The 27,149-nt window shown below is 36.2% G+C and overlaps 1 protein-coding gene across 2 annotated transcripts in view; it reads right to left on the reverse strand.

The window, feature by feature from the left end:
• Nucleotides 1–331: 331 nt before the first annotated feature.
• PI15 (peptidase inhibitor 15) overlaps nt 332–27,149 on the reverse strand; it is a 31,661-nt gene continuing 4,843 nt past the window's right edge. For both annotated transcript variants that reach the window (XM_014853746.3, XM_014853745.3), the window contains exons 3-6: nt 10,281–10,399; nt 9,117–9,249; nt 8,892–9,007; nt 332–5,758 (exon numbers count right to left, since the gene is read on the reverse strand). In XM_014853746.3, coding sequence (XP_014709232.1) covers nt 5,623–5,758; nt 8,892–9,007; nt 9,117–9,249; nt 10,281–10,399 — 504 coding nt within the window. In that variant the 3' untranslated portion in view covers nt 332–5,622. The remainder of the gene's footprint in view (nt 5,759–8,891; nt 9,008–9,116; nt 9,250–10,280; nt 10,400–27,149) is intronic.

Consider the following 27,149-nt stretch of genomic DNA (forward strand, 5'->3'; position numbering starts at 1 on the left):
CTGTAATTTTCTCAGCCGGAACTTCTTGATATGCTGTTCTTTTCCTCTTCCTCCATGGAAATATCTTTCTATTTTGATACTGCAAAATATTTTTTGGAATTAAGTAGAAAAAGAAGGAAAGAAGGAGGCAGGGAAGGAAATAAAGGCAAAAGAAAATAGAAGATTTAGTGGATTCAGTGATACATTAAAGATATAATCACTGTTGCTTTAGAAAAGTAGTTTATTTCTTATCAAAATCATCATGCCGTCTAGTTCCGAATCGATTTCGAAACTCTAGAAGTTTCGAACTCTAGAAGTGCAAGAACACAGAGATACTTTAAAAACAAGACAATTAATTGTAACCTTTTATTGAAAAAAATAATATAGCAGAGCTCAAAAAGCTACATTTGTTATGCTTTATAAGGACAGAGGTTTACACAGGTTTTCCGTATGTACACATTCATGACATTTTATCACAACATCATCAGCACCTTTGACTACCACAGTGTTAGGTAACGAATAAAACCCACCCAAATTAATCCTTAAAAAAAAATCTAAAACAATACAGTATATTTTAGGATTATGTACATGTTTGAAACATTTAGATATTTTAAAAACACATTGTTTTTCTATGAGCATCACGATTATCTCTCAGTCTCAAAAATATTATGGTACCAAAAATCTGTCAAATCATAAAAGAGAAGATGCTGTAATTTATAACCAAGCACCAGTTCAAGTCAGCATTTGATTCTCTATCAACCTAAGAGGCTTCTAACACATGCAAAGTGAAGTGAGTATTTAGAAGAGCCATTGAAATAATTTAGAGCCTCAAATCTTTTTTTTTTGCTTTAATTGGCTGATTATTTTAGAGAAAATGGGAGGAACTGGATGATTTAGGTCAATGTTTTTCTGTTTGATGGAATCTAGGGCTCACAGAAGAAACGTTCCAGGCACTGGGGAAGTTTTGGGGATAAGCAGGTCCATTTCGTGTCTATTATGTGTTGGAGTTTTACACATTAGTGAGACCATAAAAAGGATAGGCTTTAAAATAAGTTTGAAAATACTAATTTGGAAAACTGCTTCAAAGCATATTTCATTTGGTTATGCTAACATAGTTTGAGAAGCATCTCTGTCGAAAAAGATTATCACACTCAGTCAATTATGTACACAACTGAAAGTTTACCTAAGACTTTCATTAATTACAAGTTATTAATTACCTTCATTAATTACAAGTGATGTAATTCTAAGCTTTTGATGGACGGTTGTAACGGTAGAGGGCTTTAAATGGAACAATAAAATTTTATCATTAGCTCAATAGGATGACCAAAGAACATTATTAAATTATAGACCGACAAGTAAAGGTGGAGAGAGAGTCCTTTTATAAATGGAATTAACTATTTTAACATATTTCCTTTTTATCTTATGTACTATTCTAAATAAAAATAAATTACCACTTCTGAAAGTAAGACACACTTATCTCTTGCTAATTTTAATTCTAATTGTATTTATTATATAAACCAAATAAAAAATATATTTTAGTAGTACCTAGTCTTAAAAAAACCACTTTAATAAGCACCTCAGAACTGGAAAGTCATGAAAAACATAATTATTTAGGAAAGTGAATGCCAAGATATATTATCTCTCTTATCGTCTTAAAAAAGTATGTTAATAAAGTCAAGAATTTTTTAATCCTATCAGGTTTAGAGAGTATCTGAGAATTCTAATATTGGGCAACTTAAATTTTTAGTGAATAGAAGAAATGGCTTCTGTTGTAAGCCGAGTAGCCATCAAGAATTTGTTTTTACAACCAGCAGAGGGCGCGAGTGCCTGCAGCATGGTGGGTGTACCTGTAATCTAACCTTTAGCAATAACTTCAATTTGGACATTGCAAAGCTAAAAAATGTCTTAAATTTTTTTTATAACTTTAAGAAATATATATTTACATTATATAGCACCTAAATAATATTGGACTCAGATCAAAATTAGAGGTCACTGGCCTATTTTGGGGTAAGATTAAATTAACAGGATTTTATTAATATTTCTGAATCAGGAATTGAGCAGATGACACTTGTAACAAGGAATGAAAAGAGCATTGCTAGTTCATACACTAAAAATTCATTTAGCACCATATATTTAGCACCAGAATAGATAATGATAGTTCACACTTAATAAAAACTTTAATTGCAAAGAAACCTCAAAATTGTAGCAAGGATATGGTGGTTGTAATTGATTTTCAGCACCATTAATCAGTGAATTGTTAAACTTTCTAAGTTTTTGATTGACCTCTCATAAGTCAAAGTTATACTATAACGTAATTTTTAAAAATATTTTGCATGTGTTTATGTCTTCTTCCACACATATGATGAAAATACAAAAAAAACATACAGAAGCAAGGATAATGTTAGACTTTGATAGAAATCTACGTTTACTCTCCCTAAACACTTCAGTAGGTAAAGATTTCCATCCATGTCAAGATTTGCATCCTAAAATAGTGCAGAACCTAGGAAATGTTGTTAGACAAGTTGTTATTCTAAGGAGAACATAGACCACATTATTTTTCCTTCACAGACACATTCAAATTATGTTTAGCCTATGCATTCATTTAATAAGTCGGGTATGAACACAAAACACTTAAACGGGCCTATATGTTTATAAGATTTGCTTATGGAGATGTTCCAAGTTGATTTAACACAAGCATGTATTAATGAGAAAATATATATTGTTTCAATGCAAATATTCTGAGTAAATTGCATTGGTTGCATTTGCCCAGTGTTTGGTCAACTCTGTGCTGAAGCTGCACGGAGCTTCCAAATGAAGGTTTCCACGAAAGTTGCAAATGAACATTAAAAGCATTGCCCAATGGAGTTGGTGGGGAAGATCTGACGGACCACAGAACTGATGGTGCTCAGACTACTGCGCAGAAGCAAAAATGACAATAACTCTTTCTGCCACATTTTCAAAGCAAGCATAGCTATCATAACCAGGAACACGAAGACTGTGCCTACACAACTCAAATATAATTCTATAAAGAAATCCATCAGTTTAACAGCTAAAATTGTCATTTTTCCCATCTTTTGATGACATGAAAGCCAAAAAGCCTATTTTGTGACAGCATTTTTTCACTTTTCTACTCAATAAAAGGTGATATGAAAGATCTATACCATAGAGAGGATCAATGCTGTAGAATATGTCTGCCAATTACTATTTCTTTTGAAATGATAACCACAATATTTAGAGCTGCTCTTATGAAATAGCTTATACTCAGACTCTTTCTGCCTCTGGGAATTACAGTGAGAAATAACTATCCTAGCACCATTGTTGCATGCTGTGAAAAATATGACATGCTGTGTTGATACTAGCAAACTTTCGTTTGCTTTAACCTGGAAAATAAAACATTTCACATGGCCATTTTATATTACTAACTTTAAAAAGTACAAAGAGAATAACAAATATACCCGTTATATTTTCAGCTGAGTTGTTAACTTACGAACAAACTTATAGTTCTAGCTGTGGTTTGGAAAGGACTCTTGTGTGAGTTATAAGTGTGTAGACCCTAGTCTTAATCTGATATGTTTGATGGTTTATCTGGATTTTTGATTTATTCAAAGCTTTGTATTTAAGACATTTTTGTCTAATAAAACATGGAAAGGTGGGATTCCTCTAAATCATTGCAATTCTAGACTTTTTAGTTAATTCCAAAAATCCATTCATAGAAACATTTGTTACATTATTGCCATTATATAAGAAGCTAGGATAAATACAAAGAATCAGATAGAATTTCTGCCAAAGAGGAGCTCATGAAAATTTAATTTTACCTCAAATTAACGTTTCACAACATTAATGATAATTTTAATATTTATAAACTCTATTAATATGGTAATTCTACCTTCATAAGATCCTCTGTGAAATATGTAGCAAATATCACTATTCTTTTTCAGAACTGGGAAACCAAGCCGCACAAGTAAACCAGCAACGGGGTTGGAACTGAGAATAGTCAAGTACGGTTTAACATAAAGTAATATAGTAACATAATAAAGTAATAAAGTAACATAAAGTAATTTTGCTCCTTTTGTAGAACTACTCTAGCAAAATCAAGGATGGAGATACTTTCTAGATCAATCAAGCAAACATCTCACTAACGACCTTTCTCTCCAATTGCCTATTGTATGTTTGATAAAAGTTGTATTTTTGCCTGAATCACATAATTATTTCTGCTCTCCATTTTGTCTCCAAAATATGTATTTTTAATAAAGTCAATATGTGTGCCCATAAAAGCAGAGTAGTAAGATATCAAAACATGCAGTCATTGTATTCCACTTGTAAAAGGAATCAGGTCAATTGTTTGTCATCATGTAAAGCTAAACTCCAGATGGTGGATTTTTCCCACATCGAATGCATTTGATTATGTGTCATCTTTTAACATCTCCACCCTAAGACACTGCAAATGTGTAAGAAATTTTAAACAAGTAGCTTCCTTCTGTTATTTGCACTCTGGAACTAACCATGTTTACCTAGTCTGTAATTCTATGGAAGTATTACATAACCTGAATCTCACAGACACACAGACACACACGCGCAGACACACACACTTGAAATGTAAGTGTCTTCACTCAGGTGTTGAATTCTCCTCTCTTGGGCCTCATCAGCTAGTCTGGGGCCATTTTTAATTCTCCCCTGCCTCTTGTGGTTCTGAGCTCTGTAGGTAAGTTTTCATGCTAGTCAGAAGCCTTACATATTTCACAGTGTGGCTTATCATGCATTCTACCGACAGGTGAACATCATTGTTGCATTCACATCCTCAAAACTACGTAAAAATCAATTTGTTAAAAAATAGTAATTTTACAGCAAAATCATTAGGCTGCATTATTTCCTGGATATTTTTATGAGCTTCTTGAAGGCAGGAATCATATCTCATTATCTTTACGTTATTGGAACATAACTAGCAGAGTGCCTTGCACGTAGTAAGCACTCAACAAATGATTACTGATTCAACAGAAGAGATCAAGCAAAAGGCAGGATTTGAAACTTACATAAGTTGAGCATATCCTTTAGTGAACTCAAATAAGATAAAATATCGCCAGAATGAAATCCAAGCTTGCTCAATCGAGTTATTATATCCGGCTATCACTAAGAGTTATTTTGCAAACTATCAATTCATGGGTATTATAGGTGCTAAGATGTCCTACCACCTCACATGTATTTTAAAATAGGATTTTTAAAATTTTCCTCAAGTTAACTACTGGACCATGTTATTATCTATGTGTTATGTCATCGATTATATGTTTGTGTATACATATATAGTATATGTATACACACATACATTACAGGCCAAATATTTATTTTATTCTTTAGGAGCATAACACAATTCCTCTGGAAAGCGAGTTTTGGAACTGGATGCATCAACTATGTCAATACTACATACACAATACTTTAACTTTAGGCTTAGAAGTCAGAAGATAGAAGTGAATGTTTTGATTACCTCAAAAGATTAAACAAACATACTAGACAAACACTAATTTAGACAATGAATAATAAAAGGAAAACAGGATTATCATAAAATATGTATAGTATGTGCAAAACTCAATATATATATATGCCTATGATTCTCAGAAGTCATTCTATTTCCTGGAGGAAAAGATAAGCTTATTTAAACCAGTATAGGTAGTTTGACGTTACTCCTGGAAAACAAAGGTTGTCAGTACAAGATCCCCCGTAACTTGGAGGACAAGCTGAGCATGGTACCCCGACTTTATATGGTGCTTCTCCAATCCAATTGCCCCTGGAAAGAAAGAAAATAGAAGAAGATACCATTAGTCCTAGTTGCCCATTAAAAAAATCTGCTTGTCCCTTAAGCACATGATCACACGTATTGACACGTAATGATCTTTTTGAGAAGTTTGTCATTTTAGAAAGGCACTGGAAGTTACATCCATTTCTTATTCTTACAGTAAATTATTCCATATATCTTGCTTTCTAAATATTTTATCTCTAAGTTAATCTTATCTTAAATTACAGATAAAAAGTGAGGCCCTACAAGGAATGGTGACACAATTAGTCATCTGACACCAGGCTTGACGCTCATTCCGTCACACATCTGTCTCCTTCCTAGGGCTGCCTTCTAGAGCACATAATCAGGCCTTGTTCACCCTTTACAAACTCATGCTAATGCTATTCTAAGGATAGTAAAAAAATACATATACGTATCATATTTTCTGGGAGGCATAGAAATGATGGAGCAAGAAGTTGTCATAAGCACAAAAACATAGGTTATAAATGTTCACAAGTTCTGTTTCTAAAGCTGTAAAATATTTTGGATTCTCAATATACATAAAATGAGGTATGGAAAACTTCTTTCTCATGGTAAGGGAATAAGGGCTCACAGAAGCAATTAAACATTCCAAAACCTTTTTCCCATACATAAACTTATAGCTATTTTTTATCAATGCTTCATTTTTTGATGATGTTGAACGTGTTTAACTGAATTACTTTGTGTTGTCAATATTTTTCTTTATCTGTACTGAGGGTCATGAATATAATCATACACCAAATTCACCATCTGGGATAGTTAAAAAGAACCACAATGCCCTGTTATTTAGCTCCTTTAATTATGAAGGAGCAGGTAATAAATGTATTTTCAGCAGCACAGTGATTAGTAACTAGAATACTAAGAAATAGCAATATAGCCAGCAATGTGAAGAAAACTGAATGGAGGGGAGAAAATTCAGTTGTCAAGAGTAAAGTTAGGGTTGAAGATAAGACAACAGTAGGGAAGAGGCTAGAATTCAACACAGGGGGTTCTCATCTTCTTTAAGACTTAAATAAGACCAAGCAGCAACTCACGAAGTGTATCAAGAGGACAGAGAAATATCTACTTAGACCTGTCAGTTAAAATTTCAGACTTTTATCTATAAAATATCTACAAAGGAAAATTTATCTATAAAAGTGAAAAATATGCTGATTAACTATTCATATTACAAAACGAGATGAGATTCCAAGATGGCCCTCCTCTCTTTGGTTTCTTCTACACTCTGCCCTCCAGATAAGCTTCCTCAAGCATAATTGTGATAATGTCACCTAGTTGCCCAGAAACATTCAGAGAGGCCCATTCTCCTATGAGTGTAGATCATGTTTTTACCTTAATCTCTCCCGTTCTATGTTTACAATCCTATTTGCCTCTATATCTTTACCCGAAGCTATGACAGTATATGAACCCAGCCTATGCTATTTTAACTTCATATTTTTCTATTTATTTAACATAACTTTTTGAAATTATACAGCACATATTTTTGGTAACATAAACTTAGAAATACAGTGTTATTATATGTAAAAAATATGACATACTATATTATAAACTTCTACATAAATCAAAAATTTTTACTGAATAATTATATTCAAAAGTCAATCAACCCATCAATAAACTTATATTATTAATTCTTTTATTTTTTGTCCTATTCTACTTAATTGAATTCTTCTCCCTTTTCCCCTTCTCTCTTTCTCTCTTTTTCCTTTCTTTTCCCCTGAAAAACAGGCTTGTGATAACTTCATATTGGAATTGGAAGAATTACATTCCGTTATCAGTCAGGATTTTAAAACTTTCTTCATTGCCTTAGTTTAAAAATAATGGTTCTTTATTAGAACAAATATAGCACCTTAACACAATATCTTAATCTCTTGGACCTATAAAACAATGAGATATCTCATCAATAATATTAGAAAATTCTAATCATTCACCAAAACCAGAAAAGTTCAACGAATGAAATAAAAACCTCTATCACCATTTGGGTACTATTTGGCCTATTTATATCAGGAAGAAGGGTTAAAGCTTAATAGAAAAATAGAAGGTGTGAAAATATCAAACAAATGCACAGTGTTACTGCTTTTCATAAAGCAGACACATTCTACTTTCCAAATCTTACTATTCCAATAATTGTGAAGAAGGGACCATCAGGAAAATCACTATTTTTCTAACTTTGCAAAAACACTGCCACTGGCATCCTACCATATAAATGAGTAATGCAGTTATTTGTGAAGCCTTTTCTCATTCCCTCCCCACACTGGCAAAGCTGGAGAAAATCTCTGAGACTTACTTTGGAAGACACCAAGAATATCATAAATCCTTTGAACATTTTGGTATTTACTCCAAAATGGGAACAGACTCGTGTATAAATACTGGAACATTTTATCATCTCAAGAGTTACTGTTATCAACAAGGCATTTTATCAAATGTTAACAAATACTTATTTATCCTCATAAAGAATGCTCATAAACATGACCATATTTTATAATCTTTGATCGATTTTCACAATGCATTTTTATTCATGCCATAGAATAAAGTTACCGAATAATATTTAATACTGAAATTTAAATCATGGCAAAGATTTAATTTAAAAAGAAGTCATAGCACTTACATTTTCCCTTCTGATAATGAATACCTCCCAGCCATGGTGGAATTAGGAAGCTATATTTTTAATTTTACTCTTAAAAAGAAGGAAGAAGGGCTTGTTTTGCTTTCCTAGTGAAAAAGTTAAGCCAACATTCTAGTACTGATAGATGAGCCTATTGTGATGCTGATAAATTCATTAGAAGATTCTTTTCTGCTGCCTTTTACATAGCTATCAAAAGCCTGGCAATACAGTGTTTATTTTACAATCACCATGACTAAAGAAAGATGGTGAGGAGAATGTAGTGAATTGCCATATCTCAAATTGTTCTGTCTACAACTTTAGCCTAGAAGCCCCATCCTTGTGAAAGGAAATCTTCAGCGCATCATTTTTCAGTATATGGGAGTGATGGAAGAACTCAGGATTAGAGGCCGTTGTAGTTAAGGCTTACTCACATTAAAATACCCATCAGACTGAAAAAATTGAACACGACTAAAGGCTCCAGGAAGTGGAATCTAAGCTGGTACTTACTTTGGGGCATAGTTGCATACCAAGTAAACTGCACGTCGCCATACAGCTCCCCAAACATTCATGTTTTGGCAAGTATGAATTGCACATCCTATCCGATTGGAGGTGGCCCAAACCATCTGCAAAAATAAAGCCATATAACATTATTGAAGTCAGAGCTAAGAAAACGCACGTTCACCAAAATAGTAAGAGCATTTTTTTAAAAATTAACAAGACAATTGAAATAACCTGCGTATAATGTGTGCACATGGGGCCAAAACATCTCATAGGACACCTGGGGTTGCAATCCTGGGGATACGGAAAAGCATAATCTTTCACTTCATCATACCATGGCTTGACCAACTGGAGAATTGAGCGATATCTAGAAATAAAAAAAAAAAAAAAATGAGAATTTAGAGTATAGCAGGGATAATATACAGTGAATTTATGTTAAATTGTAGGTTAATTCTTCTTTTTGCAGATTATGTATGATGAATCAAGAGCATACCCGCCCCTCACGATTACCATCGCCACATTCTAGAAGCCTCTATTCCTCCAAGTAGTGCCATGCATGAAAATGCCCAGGACTGGAGCAAGTGAGTCAATACTTTTTAAAGTACGTGTCTGATCATTTCAAAAAGAGAAATGCAAATGTTTTGCAAGTCATTATCGCTATCTTGTTTTATCTGTCAAAACTTTCTTTCATCTAAATCTTACACACAATTAAGAATTAGATACACAAAAGTAGTTGCAATACTAGAACTCTGTGTTTTTTTCCTTCAACTTGAATCTCTTTCATTTTAATAATAATGCCCCTGGTTTTCCTCCCCCGTGTGGAAGAGAATGGGTCTTTGGAGCGGATAATGACATTCCACAGGGGTAGAAAAATAATCCTATCACTAGGAACAGCTTCTCCCATAGTTCCCATAGTTGCAACATATATGTATGTGGGGTGTGTGTGTCTGTATGTGTGTGTATACAGATATATGTAAATATATATAATTTGTATAATACATACACATACATATATAGGTATATGCAACTGTGGGAAAGTTGCCATACACATAAGAAGAGCTCCTGGCACAGTCAAGGGAGTTTTCTTGAGGTGGAAGAGACAGAGTACAGGATATAACACGTGCCTGATGCTTTCAAAGACTCTGTGGGGTAAGTGAAAAATACAGGCTAAGGAAGGATGTTCCAAGGGTGAAAGGGGAGACTGGTCTTATTAAACCCCTTTAAAAATTAAGTAATCCTTGAAGACATCTAAAACAGTCATAGGCCAAGCATCAGTGGTGACACATAGGGAGGACTCAATAAAAATTGGCTGATATTACTTGAGATTGCTGTCACTCCCCCTTGGAGTCCATAAGGAATAAAGTTGGGTGGATAAACAGTATCCATGAAACTTCCTACCTTCCAGTTCGTACAGACAGATTTTGGCCCAAAAATCTCAGTAAGTAAGAAGGTCCATGGTCCCAAATGCAAGTGGCCGCCCAAGCTTCTGCAGATTTTGCAAGATTTTCATCCCAAACCTGTAAAGGGGAAAAAGCCTTCAGCTTTACCAGGTTTGCTAGTAAGAAACAAAAAGTAAGAGGAAAGAAATGGTGCTGCTGTTTCCTGAAATTCTTTCGATTCTGGTTCCTGAGACTATTTTAACTGAAAGAAAGCAAATTCAGACCATTGACATTCCAAGTTCTATAATGCAATATGATTATACCACAAAAAACTTTATTGTTTTTATAGTGCCATCTAGATCCAAAGTCCAGACATCATTTTTAGTAATGGATAGGTTAACAAAAATACTCTATTTAGAGGTAACCTGGGGACACCTCACATTGATCACTGAAATTTGAATCCACCGAAGTCCACTGATTTCTCTAGAGGACATCTTCACAGCAACAAGGAGCCATGATATTAACATATCTTAAAAATCATTATGATAGAATTCATTCAAGCTGATTTAACAAAATTAATAATGTCTAATATTATATTGCACCTTTCTTGTGTGTGTGAGGAAGATTTGCCCTGAGATAACATCTGTGTCAATCCCCCCTGTACTTTGTATGTGGGATGCCTCCACAGTATAGCCAATGAGTGAAGCAGGTCCACTCCCAGGATCTGAACCCACAAATCCTGGCTGCCGAAGCAGAGTGCGCAAAACTTTAACCACTTGGCCACAGAGCTGGCTCCTGTTATATTGCAACTTTTAAAGGTCAAACCATGTTATTGTACAATAAATCCCAGGGAGCCTTCATATTTTATATCATTAGAATCTTTGGTAGTAATAATAATATGAGAATTACATTTTAGTTGGTATGGACTGGAAACAAAATTACTCTTTACAACCTTCTTTATCTTTATGATTAAAAAAACTTGACTATGCTACCTAGGGCTGCTACAAAATACAGTACATCGGGGTTCAATTAAATAAATTAAGAAAAATAGTAATTGTTCTTGAAAAAGGAAGTTGTTGAAATTAATAATGGTGTTATCCACATATAACATCAACAACATTTTTGAAAAAATTGTGGGATAACAATTGAATGATTTAATGTAGATTTATATTTTTATTGATTTGATATACATTTATATTAGTTACCATATGGATTGACATTCACATCTCCAAAGCTGCATGCGGAAATGAAGATGAGCATTTGTGGACTGCCAATAATAAATCAATTCTAAAATGGTTCTATTTTCTAGCAAGTTACAAAGTACAAAAACACAAAATATAGAATATATATAATTTTGGCATGTAAGTATAGAAAAAATGCTTTCAAAATTTCTCCCTAGTGATAGTATAATTTGGTGAAGTATTTATCTGTTGTGATTTTCATTGAGTTTTATAGTTCAATATCACGACATTATGTCCTAAATTATTTAAATATTTATCTGTCATGCTGTCTGAAAAAATTTTATTCAAATTGCGGCTAGATACTGATTAGTAGTATGTTTCGAAAGGTAATCCTTTATATGAAGAAGGATGTGACAGTTTTGTAATTACTCAAATTTACGTGGAGCCCTGTAAGAAGGTGTATAGAAGTTCTTATACTGATCTTTTCATAGTCTCCCTCATTTTATCATTCTTTTGGTGACTTTCTCCTCCACCAGGCTGTGTGGAACCAAGCAAGACTCGCCTACACCAGGATTAATAGCCATGAGTTCACTGTAAGTCTTCAGCTTTGAAGCAAACTCGTGGGACTGCTTGACCACAACACTGAAAAGGCTTAATTTTCCCCAAGGATAATGGGATATATAGATTTATGACAATGTATTTACCTGGAAGGAAACTAGTTTAATGATTTTGAAATAAAATGGGAAATAAACAAAATAAGAGATGAACTCTTCAAGAGACACTTGCACCCTAGAAGGCTATGGCAGCCACCCTCAAAAGAGATTTGTTAGTTACTCAGAAATGTTTTAAATTAGAAAAACAAAGTCATCTTACAAAAACTGGTCTAGAATTACATTAAAATAAACTCACTCACAAAGTTTATATAAAATCATAATTATTTAGAAAGAATTGGGAGTAATGCTATGGTGACAATGGCTGCATATCTTTTGTCTGTGTAAAAAGACAGATTACTCAAGGAGCTATAGCAAGACACACTTTCCTTAGCCATCCATAATATAATCTGCCCATTTTGTGGATTAAATTAAATGTAGATTAAATTAAATGTGGATTAAATTAAACCGTTTTAATAAGTAAGTAATCAGTTCTAAATACAGTACCAAAAATGGAAAACACTCATGCTATATTTTTGGAGCTCCTGTCTATTTCTTTATGTATTTTTTCTTTGAGTTGATATCATGCTTTTTTACCATTATGAAAAAGAGATGTTGTACTACTTTTTTCATAGTTAATTGCTTAGCTCAGTAAAATAATCATTTGACACAAATTTTATGAATCACTGCTTCAAACTTATTCGTTTTCTGTAAAAATCAGGGCAAAGTATATCAGTGACACAAAATCAATTTATAATGAAAATCATAGCATCCTGGGACTGAAGTTCACTTTTAAAAGCATTTTTTGGGCTGATAATGGATTTATCTAGTATTTACTCTTCTGATGTTTTTAAATGAAATACAGATTTATGAAATATGGGTTACAGTTCACCGAAATGTAAACCAGCACAATTAACTCACAAAGGAATTCCAGATGGGCTAGCATCAACAAATTATGTCCCCTGTAGTGTTCTTAACTAATTGTGGTCGCTTGGGAAAAAAACACATCTAAGTATTATTTACATATTGAAGTACAGTGTGAACTCAGATGAATAACTGCTAAAATTCCTTATTATAGTCTTGTCCTAAAAATGTCAGCACAGCATGGCACAAATGGCCATCCCTGGTGGTCTAGTGGTTAAGATTCAGCACTCTCACCACCAGGCCTGGGTTTGTTTCCCAGTAGGAACCACATCACCCATTTGTCAATTGTCATACTGTGGCAGCTGCGTGTTGCTGTGATGCTGAAAGCTACCCCACCGGGATTTCAAATACTAGCGGGGTCACCCATGGTGGACAAGTTCACTGGAGCTTCTAGGCTAGACAGACAAGGAAGAAGGACCTGGACACTCACTTCCCCAAAATGTCGCCATGAAGATTCTATGAATAGCAGTGGAGCATGGTCTGACACGGCACGGGAAGGTGAGCCGGAGCTGGGCTGCACAGAGGGTCCCCAGGAGTCAGAATCCACTCCTCTCCGTTTACAAATGGCACAAATAACACGGACCTGAAAATCTTGTGCTCTAATCCTACTTCTACTGCTAAGATCATCTGTGACAGAGGACGTGTCAATTATTTTCTCTATCTTCCAGTTAACTCATCTGTGAAATAAGGAGAATGGATGAGGTAATTTCTGGCATAACTTTCGTCTTCAACTTTTCATGATTTAACATACCTCAGTAGCCCCAGTAACAGAGCCAGGAAGATCTATGTTATATTGACCTATGACTTGCTCAGTTCTAGTCCTTTCCATAACACAGAGACAGGAAAACTAGATTCTTTTAGAAATATTTAAGGCAGTTAAGAATTTAGAAAATAATTTAGCATATATAGTCTATCTTTATACTCACTCATATATTTAAAAGCTAAATATTGTGTACGTCAAAAAGATAACCAAAAAATTCATGCCTGAAAAATATCTTACATGAGCATTCTTTGCTCCTGTGATAAGGGGTTTTGACAGGAAGACAATATACTTAGCCTTCCTGATGCCTCCATGTTTAAGTGTTTCTATGCACAAATATCACAATTAAAATTTTGGAGAAGAGAGCTGTGGAGGAGGAGGAATAACCGCTTTCTTTCTCTCTTTACGTTTGCTTTTAGGGAACTGATGGGAGGGATTTGTGCCCGTCTCTACGTCCCAGAAGGAAGATGCTGGAGAGTCTGACAGACAGGCACATAACAGGTCCTGCACAGAGAGCGAGTCATTTTGCCTCCCTAGGGGACGCATGACCGACTGTCCTTTTGATGCTTACTGCATGGAAAGTCAGAAGTTTTCTGTACTCTTTCTTGCCTCTTTGTCTCCAGGAAGGACTGACATCTATTCTCCAGAGAGAGGAAGCTACAGCTCGAGTAGGAAGCTCTGAAATTTGGGAATGACGTCAATCCTATCTACTGGTAAAGGTGAGATCTCATATGCTGTTTAGGCCTTTCTCCATTGGTTACAACTCACAGAAGAAGATAAATAAATTATTTTCCCCCTTAAGCTGCAGTGGTATTTAAATTTTTGAATATGATGAGAAGTCTTTGAGGTTTGAAAATAGCAAGGAATGATAACTTCATTTAATAACAGTAGGAAATTTCAACAAAAAATTGAAGGCTGTAGGGAATGGCTCAATGTGACCCATTCTTTCCTTTCCAGAAGTTCTAAATTGCAATGAATATTGCAGTATAATCATGTAAAAGAATTTTAACTACTTATAGAAGTTCAGGGAATAAAGATGTAAATTGCCTAAGCATTTAACTTAACATATAAATTTATGAATGCTTGATGGGCAGTCTATCTGCTGAATTTCTCTGAGGATCAGTGGCATTTACTTGAAATGATTTTAATATTATACCCTACAAAGATAGCAACAGAAAAAAGAAGTGCACACATGTGTGCTATTATTTAACATTCTGTGGAATGCCTAGTAAATATGCAACAGATTATTATCTTTTTTTGGAAAAACTAAGCACCTGATGCTTACTTAGCTTTAATTCAACCAGCTTCAACATTCTGTATTTCTACCTCTTGCCCCTTTAAATAGATAAGATACTTTCACAGATAATTTAGTTATAAACACTTAAAATCTCTCCTTACCTCCTAAAACTGAGGCAAAAATTAAGAATATCGTGCATGGGTACACAAAAACATTTACAGGACCCACCAGAAGTTAAATATTACGATTAAATTAGATAATTCACAAAATAAAGCTGGCTTAAAATAGCATCGGAGTGTACATATGCCTGTACATGCGCCCTATTGTCCCAAATGGTTCTCCTCCATTCTTTGTTGTTACGAGCCATTTAGTGGGTCAGCTCGTAAATTGATTGATTTAGCTTTGGACTAAAATGTTCACCATGAGCTATTCTGCTTATGAATAGAGTAAGCATCTTGTCTGTGGAAACCACATAGTCAGACTAAACCATGAGAGATATCTAGAATTCAAACCGATGTCATTTAAATATCTAGAAGAGTTGTAGATCCAAGAGATAGAAGGGATATGAAAAGAATGCAGATTCTCATCGAGTTCAAAGGTCCTTAGAGCTGGAGCCAAGGAAATACAAAATCAAGTCAAAGAATGTTGCAGCATGAGAGAAGGTCACTGCCTTTCCTAAGGAGACAGAAGAATTAGAGAATGACATGATGCAGCCCAGGGATGAGGTTGTTTTATCTGCCATTTCACTAAGTTTTGGTATCCACAACACAGCAGCAGCCAGAATCACAAAGCACATTAACATCTGATGCTCCCTTCCTGAATTCCAGTTGCTATCTCTGGACAACAAGAAAAACAGTCAAACTGGAAGGCAACCCTAATTGAGAGCATATCCCCAACATTTGAGATGACATCTCACTTTTTTTTAAAAGTGGGTAACATCTTTTAATTCCAAACATAAGAATTAAATATAAAAGCATTTGAAAGAATCAAATGTAAGGTATTAAAAAGGATGGATGTTTCTGGCTAAGGAAGCTGTGCATATCTGATATTATCAAAATTTGTAATGGTTAAGAGAATGTGGCCTATTAAAGCAAAAGTTATTTTTGTAGTTTCAATGTAAGCATATCAATGAGTAATTATTTAATATTTGTGATTTTAGGTTGAAAAGTATAAGGATAATCTTGTTAGATTTTTTAAACAGTATTACAAATTTAGAACTTTGAGTCACTTTATTTCTTAGACTTTTAAGACACTTAAATATACGGAAATTATTATTTTCAATAAATCAATTGAAATACTTTAAAAATCAAATATATTGGGACTGGCCTGGTGGCTCAGAGGTTAAGTGCGCATGTTCCGCTCCTCGGCAGCCCGGGGTTCGCTGGTTCGGATCCCGGGTGCAGACATGGCACCACTTGGCAAAAGCCATGCTGTGGTAGGCATCCCACATATAAAGTGGAGGAAGATGGGCATGGATGTTAGCTCAGGGCCAGTCTTCCTCAGCAAAAAGAGGAAGATTGGCAGTAGTTAGCTCAGGGTTAACCTTAAAAAAAAAATCAAATATATTAAATCTATAAATGCAGTTTAAGAAATTTAATTAAATTTGTTAGTAACAAATATTAAACAAATGTGATTGCCAAAACTTGCTAGACTTATGAATAGAACAAAAGATTCATTAATTGAAGCTAAATTAAGGAAGAACCAAGAATATTAATTTTGAAAACAAAAGTGATCTGAAAAATCTACTCTGCCCATGGAAACCATCTTCAAAGACATAAAATGCTAAAAACAAAAATATCATACTTTAAGTTCTGGAGACACATTTGTAAATTTGTTATCGTCATGGGTGCTATGATGGCAATGGCATTGGAGATAGTATGGAATGTCCTATAGACATTTATTTTCTTGGACATTTATGTGGTCATTCCTTGTATATTCAGATAAAAAGTAGACAATCTAGACAGACAGTAGTTTGGGGTTTTGAAAAAATAATTTAGCTAGGACTTTTTGATCTTTTTCTGCATTACTCAGATGGGAAAAGGAGTACTGACCTACAGAAATAAGAAAGAACCATTAAAAAGAAATTAAGTGATGACAAAATTATTTCCCCTGAGGGCAGCCAAAAGCTTTTAAAACACTTCCTGGGCATGTTTGCGGTTCTGTTTTGAAATTGGTGGGTTTGTTTCCATTAGGTAGAAGTGCTTGTGAAATGGCCAATAAAGGAAACTGAGAGCTGAGTAAAACCAGACAGGAGGGCAGGAATCAGCTTTGGGAAGGCTGGAGAGGGTGGGGTGGGGTGTGGTGGGGAAGAGCAGAGGAAAAGAAAAGGCCGTCATATGGGAAATTTTTGGCATTGAGTAGATTAGTTAAACGCTATTAAAACTGATTCTACTTTATAAGAGAAGAAGAGAGTTAAGGAAACTTTAAAAAAATTCCCTCAAGCCTCAAAAATGACTACAAAATATGGGACCACAGTATATCACAAAATACCAAAATGGGGTCCTAAGCATTTTTTAAATTTTAGAAAGAAGATAATGAAGTATTCCCTCCAATAAGATGAGTATTACGTACCATGTAGGTGGGAAAGCTAAATTTCTACAAAGAGATGATGTGAAGTGCACTTTTTTAGAGAAGATCATTGCCAACAGCATACATTTCTTAAAAACATCTTCCAAGTACGGCACCATTCTTCTCCTTCCTCTTACGATGAAATTCCTTGAGAGTTGTCTTAACTGAGAATTTCCAATTTTTCTTCTTCCATTGAGCCCACCCCAAGCAGGTTCCCCACCCAACCTTTGTTCCACCCAAACTGCTCGTATCAATGTCATCAACGGTCACTTCCTGGTCCTGTCTTACTTGGGCTATTAGCTTTGGCATGCCTGACCACTTGCTCCTCCTAGATGCATGTCCATTCCTTGGTTTCACAAACCCACGTTTGTCTTGTTTTGGTTTGGCTGCTGCTTAAATGTTTGCTGATTCCTCCTCATCTCCTCAACCTCTACATGCCTAAGGGTTCCCAGGGCTCAGGTCAAGTCCACTTCTCTTTTCTTTTCTCTTTTCTGTTTCACCTATATTCACTGCCTAAGCAATCTTCTCCAGTCTTATGGGTTGAGATAGCATTTATATGCTGATGGTATTACTATTCTCTAATTCCAATTTTTATTCACTATTCTAAATTGTATCTCTACAGTTGAATTCAAGACTAATTTATCCACCTACCTACTTTAAACCTTTATATAACATGTCCAAATTGAGCTTCAGATATTCACAACCCCACCCCTCTCCCTACCCACTAACCAGCTACTCCTGCAGCCTTCCTCCTACCAGCGAATGGCATTACCCATCTGCTAGTTCAGGGTCACCAAATCTGTTCCATTGCTGGCTTATGGCTGTTTCTGTGCTATAACGGCTGAGTTAAGTAAGTTAAGCAACATGGACCATAGACATAAGGCTTGCAAAGCTCAACGTACTTGCCATCTGACCCTTTTCAGAAAAAGTTTATAGGCTGCTGTTGTAGCTGTTCAGGCCAAAAATCTTTACTCTTTCTTTGTTTCATAATCATCTTGACTCTTCCTTTGTTTCATAATCCTTATCTGCTCCATCAGCAAATCTTGTGGATCTTACCTTTGGAATACTGTCTATCCAGAATATATCCACTGATCGTTACCACTATTGCCACCACCCTGGTCAAAGCCACCATCACTTGTTATCTGGATTATTGAAAGAGACTCCTAACTGAGGGAGGGCATCCTACACATAAAGCCTCAACATATAAATTAATGAAGGGCTGGATAAAAGAAAAAGTATTCAGAATTTGAGGTAAGAGTGTTTAAACAGGATTGGTGATTAGGAAATAAAGGAAAGAAGTTTTCAATGTTTTAAATCTATTCATGGCTAAATCTGCACTGTGAAACTGTATTTCTGTCAAGTGCTTTAAAAACAGCACGGCACCATATAAATAAAACCAAACTCGAGTGATTGCACTGGGTGGATGTCCCAGTAATGAAAATGAGTAAAGTACTATTGGGTGTAAGATGATAAAGTACAACTGCTGCTTGACCTCTGGAAAATTATTTAAAAAAAAAAGAGAGAGACAGAGGGAGAGACTTGGAAATGAGTGAATTTTCCCCACCCAAAGAAGCTACTCCTCTCTAACCAATTGCTGACAAGTTGGAAGTGGGCTCAATGCCTCTAGACCTTACCACTTTTCAGGATAATCTCGAAATCCTGATGTCTATGTGAAATGCATCAACTTTTACATGTTGGCAAATAATTTTTAAAAATGTAAAATTCTGTACAGTTCAATACTATGTAGACAAATTAAACATACCTACTAATGAAAGTAAGCCAGCCCTTGTGGTCTAGTGGCTAAGATTCAATGCTTTTACCACCCAGGCCCAGGTTTGATTCTTGGTCAGGGAACCATACTATCTGTCCGTCAGTTGTCATACTGTGGTGACTTGTGTTGCTGTGATGATGAAAGCTGTGCCACCAGTATTTTAAACACCAGCAAGGTCGGCAAGGTGGACAGGTTTCAGTGGAGCTTCCAGACTAAGACAGACTAGGAAGAAGGACCTGGCCACCCACTTCTGAAAAGATTGGCCATGAAAACCCTAAGAATAGCAGCAGAGCATTGTCTGATATAAAGGCAGAACATGAGAGGATGGCGCAGAAAGACCAGGGAGAGTTCCGCTCTGCTGTACAGAGTCATTAGTGTTGTAGTCAACTGAACGGCACTAACAAAAAAAACCTAACTAGAGTGGTTGGTGGGTCTACGGTTTATGACCTCTAACCTAAGTTATCATTATCACCATTACACTTACATGCATCTGTCATCTTCCTCTTATGAGCCATGGATGGTGACGAGAAAGAGTGACCCTGGGAGTACCTTTGCCCCAAACCTCCTAACAACAAACTTACCAAACAGGGACTGCTGCTTTGTCCTCAACAATGCAAAATATGAGAAATGCAAATTTCCTGATTAAACAATAGAATCCTAAGCCATTCCTTCCTCTAGGCAGCTAGTAAATGAATATTGATTGAGATGCACTGAGAACTGTGAATTTAGCAGTCAGCAAGATTGACCTGGATTCTACCTTACAGTTTAGGGGAGAGAGGCAATAAAAACACTACCAAACAAATAAGTGAATAATTGCAAATTATAAAACATTATACACATTCATTGTTACATGATACATTATACACATAGAATGTATTATACATTATACAAAGAAGCTCCAAATTCATGTGCTACTTAAAAGTTTGCTTCTTTTGAAGCGTTCTTAGTCAATCAAGTATATTCCCAAGTAAGCATTGTTCCATTCTGCAGACTTCTGCAGCTCACCCACAGTGCCCACACGATGTTTCCTGAAAGCAGGTGCTGAATGAATAGTCAAGTGAAATTTTGTGATAATAGAGAAATTATCACTGGGATAATTCTTATTTTGGTTTAGCCTATTAATTCCTTCAGTATAGAGTCTCTTGACAAATAAGTGGATATTTGAGCCACATAATATATTCCTCAGCTCAGTGTTGTGTCCTGAACCATGATCTAAGACTGTCCTTAAAGCACATTTTAGAGTTCTCACCTGGGAAATTACTGCAGGATCTCCCGAGATGCCCAGCCCAATCCTGGACGTATTGAATCAAAGTTTTAGGGTTGGGGACCTTGAATGGATACTTGAAAAGTGGTTCAGTGGTTTTCTGATTAGAAATAATTGTCTAAAGCCTTATTTGGTGGAGTGTCATTCTGATTGCAGGGAACTTTGGGCTTCCTCTCCCACCCCTCTCCCACCCCACACATACAGTGACAAGCCACACTTAGGAAGGCTTAGGAAGAAGTGGACATTTCTGAGAGGTAATGTCTGTTAATTTCCATGCATAAACATTTACATCAGTAGCCTTCCTTTCAGCTCTGTCTGGTCAATTATTGATCCAATTTTTGGTAAAAATGGAAAATAGCATTTCATCAGGAAAATGTCCTGCTGTTGCAGACACTGTGTACCAAACTCTGTGAGAATGTTTGCTCTGCGTGTTTGTGGAGGACAGAATTACGGGAGAGACAGATAGAGAAACCATCTTCTATGTTGCTGTATTAATAAGCCAACACCATTCATCCTGAGAGTGACAATTCCACCAGAAGGGAGCATGTAGTCTGTGCATGGATATGAATATAGACTTAACTGATGGTGGTCATGTTGCTTATTTAGAAATCGTAGGAACTCTAAATGGCTTTACTAACAAAGATATCATAAGCAACATTTGGGAGAAACATATACATAACTTTCTGAAAGTCCAAAATCTTGGAAAAAAAGACAAAAAATTTTAAAAGTAAGGTAATTGCTTTCCATTGTAATAACATTGAACCTGTGTTTAAAACACATATTTGACCTATAAGAAACTTAGCTCACGAGAATATGATATGAATCAGCAGGAGAATGCACCCATCAAATCTGTCAACCTAACTTTAGGATGCATCCTCAGAAGGAGAACAAATAGAGAATAATTTGTCATCGCTCTTCTGCACTGGTCAGGTCACATAAATTCCAGGCACCCCACTGTCAGAAGAACGCACACATGTTGGAACTCAATCAGGGACAACAACTGGATGAAAGGCATTCCTGGCTCAGAGCCACACTGCTTCAAGTTCCCAAGACAATCTAATTGGCACCATTCATGGGTGTATGTGTGGCATAAGGGGTGGGGGAAGTGCCTTGATTTTTCCATTTCTTCTTACCTTTTCCCGGGCTTTCAGAAAGCAAATATCTTTGCTCAGCCTTCCCTGATAGGCTATGTTGGTAACACTCTGAATGCAAGAGGTGGTGTGTACATGTATTTAACAGAAGAGAGCTGGAGGCTAAGAAAGAGCTCGGTGACTGAGTGTCAAGAGTCTAAGAAGATGCTCACAACCTTCAAAGACTTGAAGCACTGTCATAATGCAGAGTTTTCCTATATGGTTCCCAAGGGTAGAAAGAGTACAGCAAGCAAGATTTGATTCTACATGAAGAAATACTTTCTAAGATTCAGTGATGTCCTCAGATAAAATGCATGTAGGGAAATTCCCTAGCTGAAAAGCTCAAGAGCAGGAGATGAACATGTAGAGAAGAGTGGATTGTATGGTCTTTGAAAGCATGGGCTTTGTTGTCAGATGGAACTACATTCTCATCATTTTGATTTTCTTGCTCTGTGACCTTGGGGAAGTTACTTATGCTCTCTAAGCTCTGGGTTTCCTGTCTTTAAAGGAGGAAAATTGTCCTCATCTCTCAAGACTGTTGAGAGAGTTAGGCGAGTTACTGACTAAAGAGAATTTAGCACAGCCACAGCAAGGCAGGGTGTACTCAATGGTAGATATTATTGCTGGAGAATCAGGCACTGGAATAGAAGTGGTGTCAGTGAGCGAGAAAGCTGCCAGAAATGGGAAGCAGTGTGAGATGCACTTTTGACCCCGTTATCTGGCAGGCTGAAGTGTGAGAGACATCAAGCTTTAATCTCAACTGAGCAATCAGATAAAGTGAAAAGAGATAAACCCTCAAGCAACCAAATAATCAGAAACAGAATTGTGTGTAGATAATAAGAAGCCCGCTTCCAGGAAAATAAGATGAGACAGTGGAAGATAAAAATTAGAGAACATTTTAGATGTTTTAAAATTTATTAATTCCCCTCCTTAAGTCCCTCTCTAACATACATTTTATCTTTAAATTTTAAGACCATTTGTTAATGGATTCTAACACTGGTTCTCCTTCCCAGGGAAGTATAATATCCATCACCTATCACTTAATAATGGAGTTATGAAGCAGGGAGACATTTTCAGGTGTGGTGAATTTTTTTCAGCAACTCAGTGTTAGAATAATCCAGAAATGAATTTCTTGATTGTTAAGCTGTCCTGTGATACCCATGCAAACCCCCCATCTTGCTATTGCCCGCTGGGTCAAAAGAATTCAAATGCCTTTCCGCCTACCTACTCCCTGCTGAAAACGTGATCTGGCTGGAATGTAAAGAGCAGATCTGGTAGAACGTTCCTGTTTAATGAAATTATGAAATATGAATTTGATGCACTCTTTAGAAAAAATATTGTGTCCTTAAGTGACATTTCTGGACTCTTTCAGTTTGGCATATGTGGTGTGAAATTTTAAGAGTCATGAAAAGTTTAGTCTAAAAATACAACTTGTTGGGCATTCTTCCATATTCTTGTCAAAAAGAAAAAAACCTGCTTGGTACCTGAATTTAGACACTATGGGTAACATAGACTGGCAACATTCGGGTCCTATCCCTCAAAATCTCAGTCTATGTTGTATTTTATGCCAAATATTTTTCTTGACCGGTGTTAAGTTGTTAATCTTTACCTTTCCTGCCCCCTTCCCACACCATTCTTCAGAAATTCTCATAAGCAATTAAACATTTCAAGTTCATAACTATCTAATGGCCACTGACTGACTGTTAAATGGTTTTCAGATATTCTAAATTCAGGACATCAGACCAGCCAGGTTAGCCAATGTCTATTTTTCTGAAGTCCTTTGATCAGTTTCCAAAAATACCTTGTTCTGAGTGTGTCAGAAGGACTAGATGGGCCTGGCGCTACCTAGGCCCCTGAGAAAGATTTCGATTCATGTTGATTTAAGTCTCAGCACTTATTCTAAAAAAAAAAAAAAAGAAACACATGAAACTTTCTTGCAAAAATTCTTGAGTACATTCCCAGACATAAAATCATTCACCCATGCCGTCTCCACGACACTGCCCTGCCCCTATTCTGCAGAGTGCTCCATTTGATTACCAAGGCATATTGCCATCCAAAAGTCTTTGTAGTACAAGAACATTCTCTCCCACATACTACCTACTTTTTCCAGCCTCCGTAGATGTGTACCCTGGATGGTAAAGCTGCAGCCACTAAATGACTACCTGAAACCTGCTCTTTACTTGGTATTCTCTAGCTCAGTGAAACCCAATTGTCATAGTCAGAAATGGAGGCATCCTCCTTAACGACGTCATCATATAAATCCCCATTCTGCTTCATCATACAAATCACTTACTCCCATTGATGTGATCCCTAAATTCACTTTGTCACACATCCCTATGGCCTTAACCTTCACTGAGGCTTCAATGATCTGTCCCCCACACTGTTATAACAGCCTCTTAACTGTGTACCCTGCCTTCACTTCTGCCTCTCTCCCGTCTCTTCCTTCATCTGTAGCCAGAATGACCTTTCTGAAATGCAAATTAATTATGTAACTTCTCTGCTGAAAACTTTCAACAACTTCCCTTGATCTTAGCACAAAGCTCAAAGGAGTTTCTAGGTGCCTTCCCAGCTTCATCACACATCACTTTTTCTTTTCTACACTGCATCCAAGCCACACTGAATTTTTATCCGTGACTTCAATGTTCCACGCACTTTCTAAGAACATCCTCCCACCCCATCATGCATCCCCTCCCTCCTTAACACTCACCTGTATATTTTCTATTTACTTTTTATATTTAATATCGGAAATTATTTGCTTCTGGAAGGCTTCCCTGCCCCTCTACTGCGAGTCCAAGTCTGGGTTAGGTACTCCCCATGAGATCCCAAAGCACCCTGTATTTATTCTACTTTAGCACTCAGCTTATTTCTTTGCCCACTTACCTGTCTGTTTACAGTATTTCCTGTCAGAGTGTCTTTTTCCTCCCCATTGAATCCCCCAGCACAGTGCCAGACACATGCATAAATCCTGCGGATTGACTGAATGAATCTTGAATGACTCTTGCGCCCCAGAGCACTATAGCCACGTGCTCTTTACATGGGATGCCCAGAAAAAGTTAAAAGACTTCATTCAGTTATTCCACAGATTTTTACCAAGTGTTCTCTGTGGGACAGATATGATGGTAGGTTTTATAAATACTCAGCAGGAATATAATAAAATTATTTTCCTGCACCACTGTAGGTGGTCAAATATTATTTGCCACCAAAAAAGTAGCGTTGGATACTAGGAAATGTAGTCGCCATATATATAGCCTATGTGTGAGTCACAGCTTTTCTGTCTAAAACCTAATGGTGAGGTTCTGAATCACATCGTGTTAATGTTTTTCCATCTGTTCTTCTTCGAGTCTGTGTTCAAAATGGTCACAAACAAAATGTTCTTACCTTCAGCTAGCTCCACACGAGGAGAGCTGAACATCCGTATGTAAGTAATACTAAGTAAGTCATACCAAGCAATGTGCACCTTGGGAGAAAATTCCTGCGAAATGTGCCCGGTCTTCATTGGAAGCCAAGGCACTTAAAAGGTCCTACATGTAGGAGGACAGGAATGTGGAGTTCTGAATGTGCTGGAGAAATGCCTTCCTGTCAGCAGTCTTTCTCAGTTCACTGCTGGCTGGCAATGGTTCTCAGCAGGCTTTCTAGTGGTCATAAAAGCATTCATTGAAAAGATTTAGGTTAGACACATCAAATTTCTCATGTTTATGACAAGAAAATTGAGTTATCCTTCCCAAATGAATGGAAATGTGCCATCTGGGACAATATATGGTTTCAGTAAAAAAATGATAATGATAAGGACAGACATCAGGAGTGTTTAGTCAACTACTGAATAAGAAAATAAGTAGTTTACATTATCTACATTCTCTTCCACATGAAGCCTAAATAAATAAAATCAGCGTTTTTCATTATTCCCAAGTTACAAATTATTATAGGCAAATAGTTTATTGATTACTTCCGAGGATGGCTTAATCTATCCTCCATTCATTCATTCAGGTCATGAATTCTGTTACTTTACTACCTGCTGTGACTTGGGAACTAATGTTTTTCCCTTTTCCAGAAAAGTATAGGAAGCCTTATTTCCTTAGTCCTGAAACTTGTATTTACAGGCACTAAATTAGAAAAATAGGCCATATTATCAATATACCTATTTTGGCTTCTTGAAATTACATCCTGCTTTTTTTTTTTCATTTTTACGTCGTTCAGTTCATATCCGTCAATATCTGCACGCGCGAAGCTCCTCGCCTGCCTTTCCACCATTCTCTACCGTCTGTGAAGACTTCTGTCTCTTGCACGACACTTGAGTTGGTTGTTCCTACCTGTCATTGGGTTTAGGTGTAGGTGTTGGGCTCCTCCTTACCTTTGCCTAAAGGAATGGCACCACTGAGTCAGTGGCTGTCACCTCCCTGGTCCCCTTCGCTATCAATCTAAACTCCATCAATTGTCGGGCCATCTTTCTAACCCTGCTCTAAAACCACCACAGTCTCCCCATTTGCTCTTGTATTAAGTGATCCTCGATCCTTTCTCAAACTCCTCAAAAATATGTTTCATGTGTTGTGCTATTTTTCTCCTGTTGGTTTTGTTCGTGCCTTGCTTCCCCTACGCTAATAGCCAACCCTGCCCCGTCCTGAGCATCTATCTCAAATGCCCCTCCTCCAAGGAGCCTTTCTAGATTTTGCCAACTAGAGATTATCACATCTTTCTTTGACTTTTCCGTGGTATTTATCTATACTTCTTTCATTAAGCCAATCTTACGTGGCAGGTATTATGTGAATTATATGCTTAGTGGGGTCTTTTTCCTGTTTGTTTTGTTTTTCACTGGTTTGTTTATACTTTAAAGACAAAGATTTCTGTTATCTTTGGATCTCTTCTTCTGGTGGAGGGACTTCTATTTTTTTTAAATTAATTTATTCAATTGACTTGAATTTAGGATATATCCTAAAAATTTTACTCCATGTGTGAGCCTTGCAATTTCATTCTTTTGGGGATAATTCTGATTCTCAGAAACTAGTGTGGTTTGTGGTTTAGAGTCATGGCTTATGCTGCCCTTAGGAAGAATGAAAAACAGCTGGTGGCCAAGGAGCTCTGGAAATTTGTCAATAAACTAATTGTAGGACAGAAACCAAGAGTAAAGAAGTTTGACTTGCATATCTTAAGCTCTATCTATATTACTATTTTTTTTGAAAAGATACTGTTTTGGAAAGTTAAATATTTCAAATAATGTGTTTTTTACTAAAACCATGAACAATATATCCAAAGAAAATATTATACAACTATAATATGAATGTCAGTACTCTGGTGTTCAAATTGTTTCCACTTTATTTAGTCAAGCATATACTAACATAACCAAATACTTAAAGAAGATAAAATCATTTAATTTTAAGGAATTTTTTCAGAATTTATGAAAAACGTCCT

This window comes from Equus asinus, chromosome 12 (assembly GCF_041296235.1).
Source record: "Equus asinus isolate D_3611 breed Donkey chromosome 12, EquAss-T2T_v2, whole genome shotgun sequence".
Classification (NCBI taxonomy): Eukaryota; Metazoa; Chordata; class Mammalia; order Perissodactyla; family Equidae; genus Equus; species Equus asinus.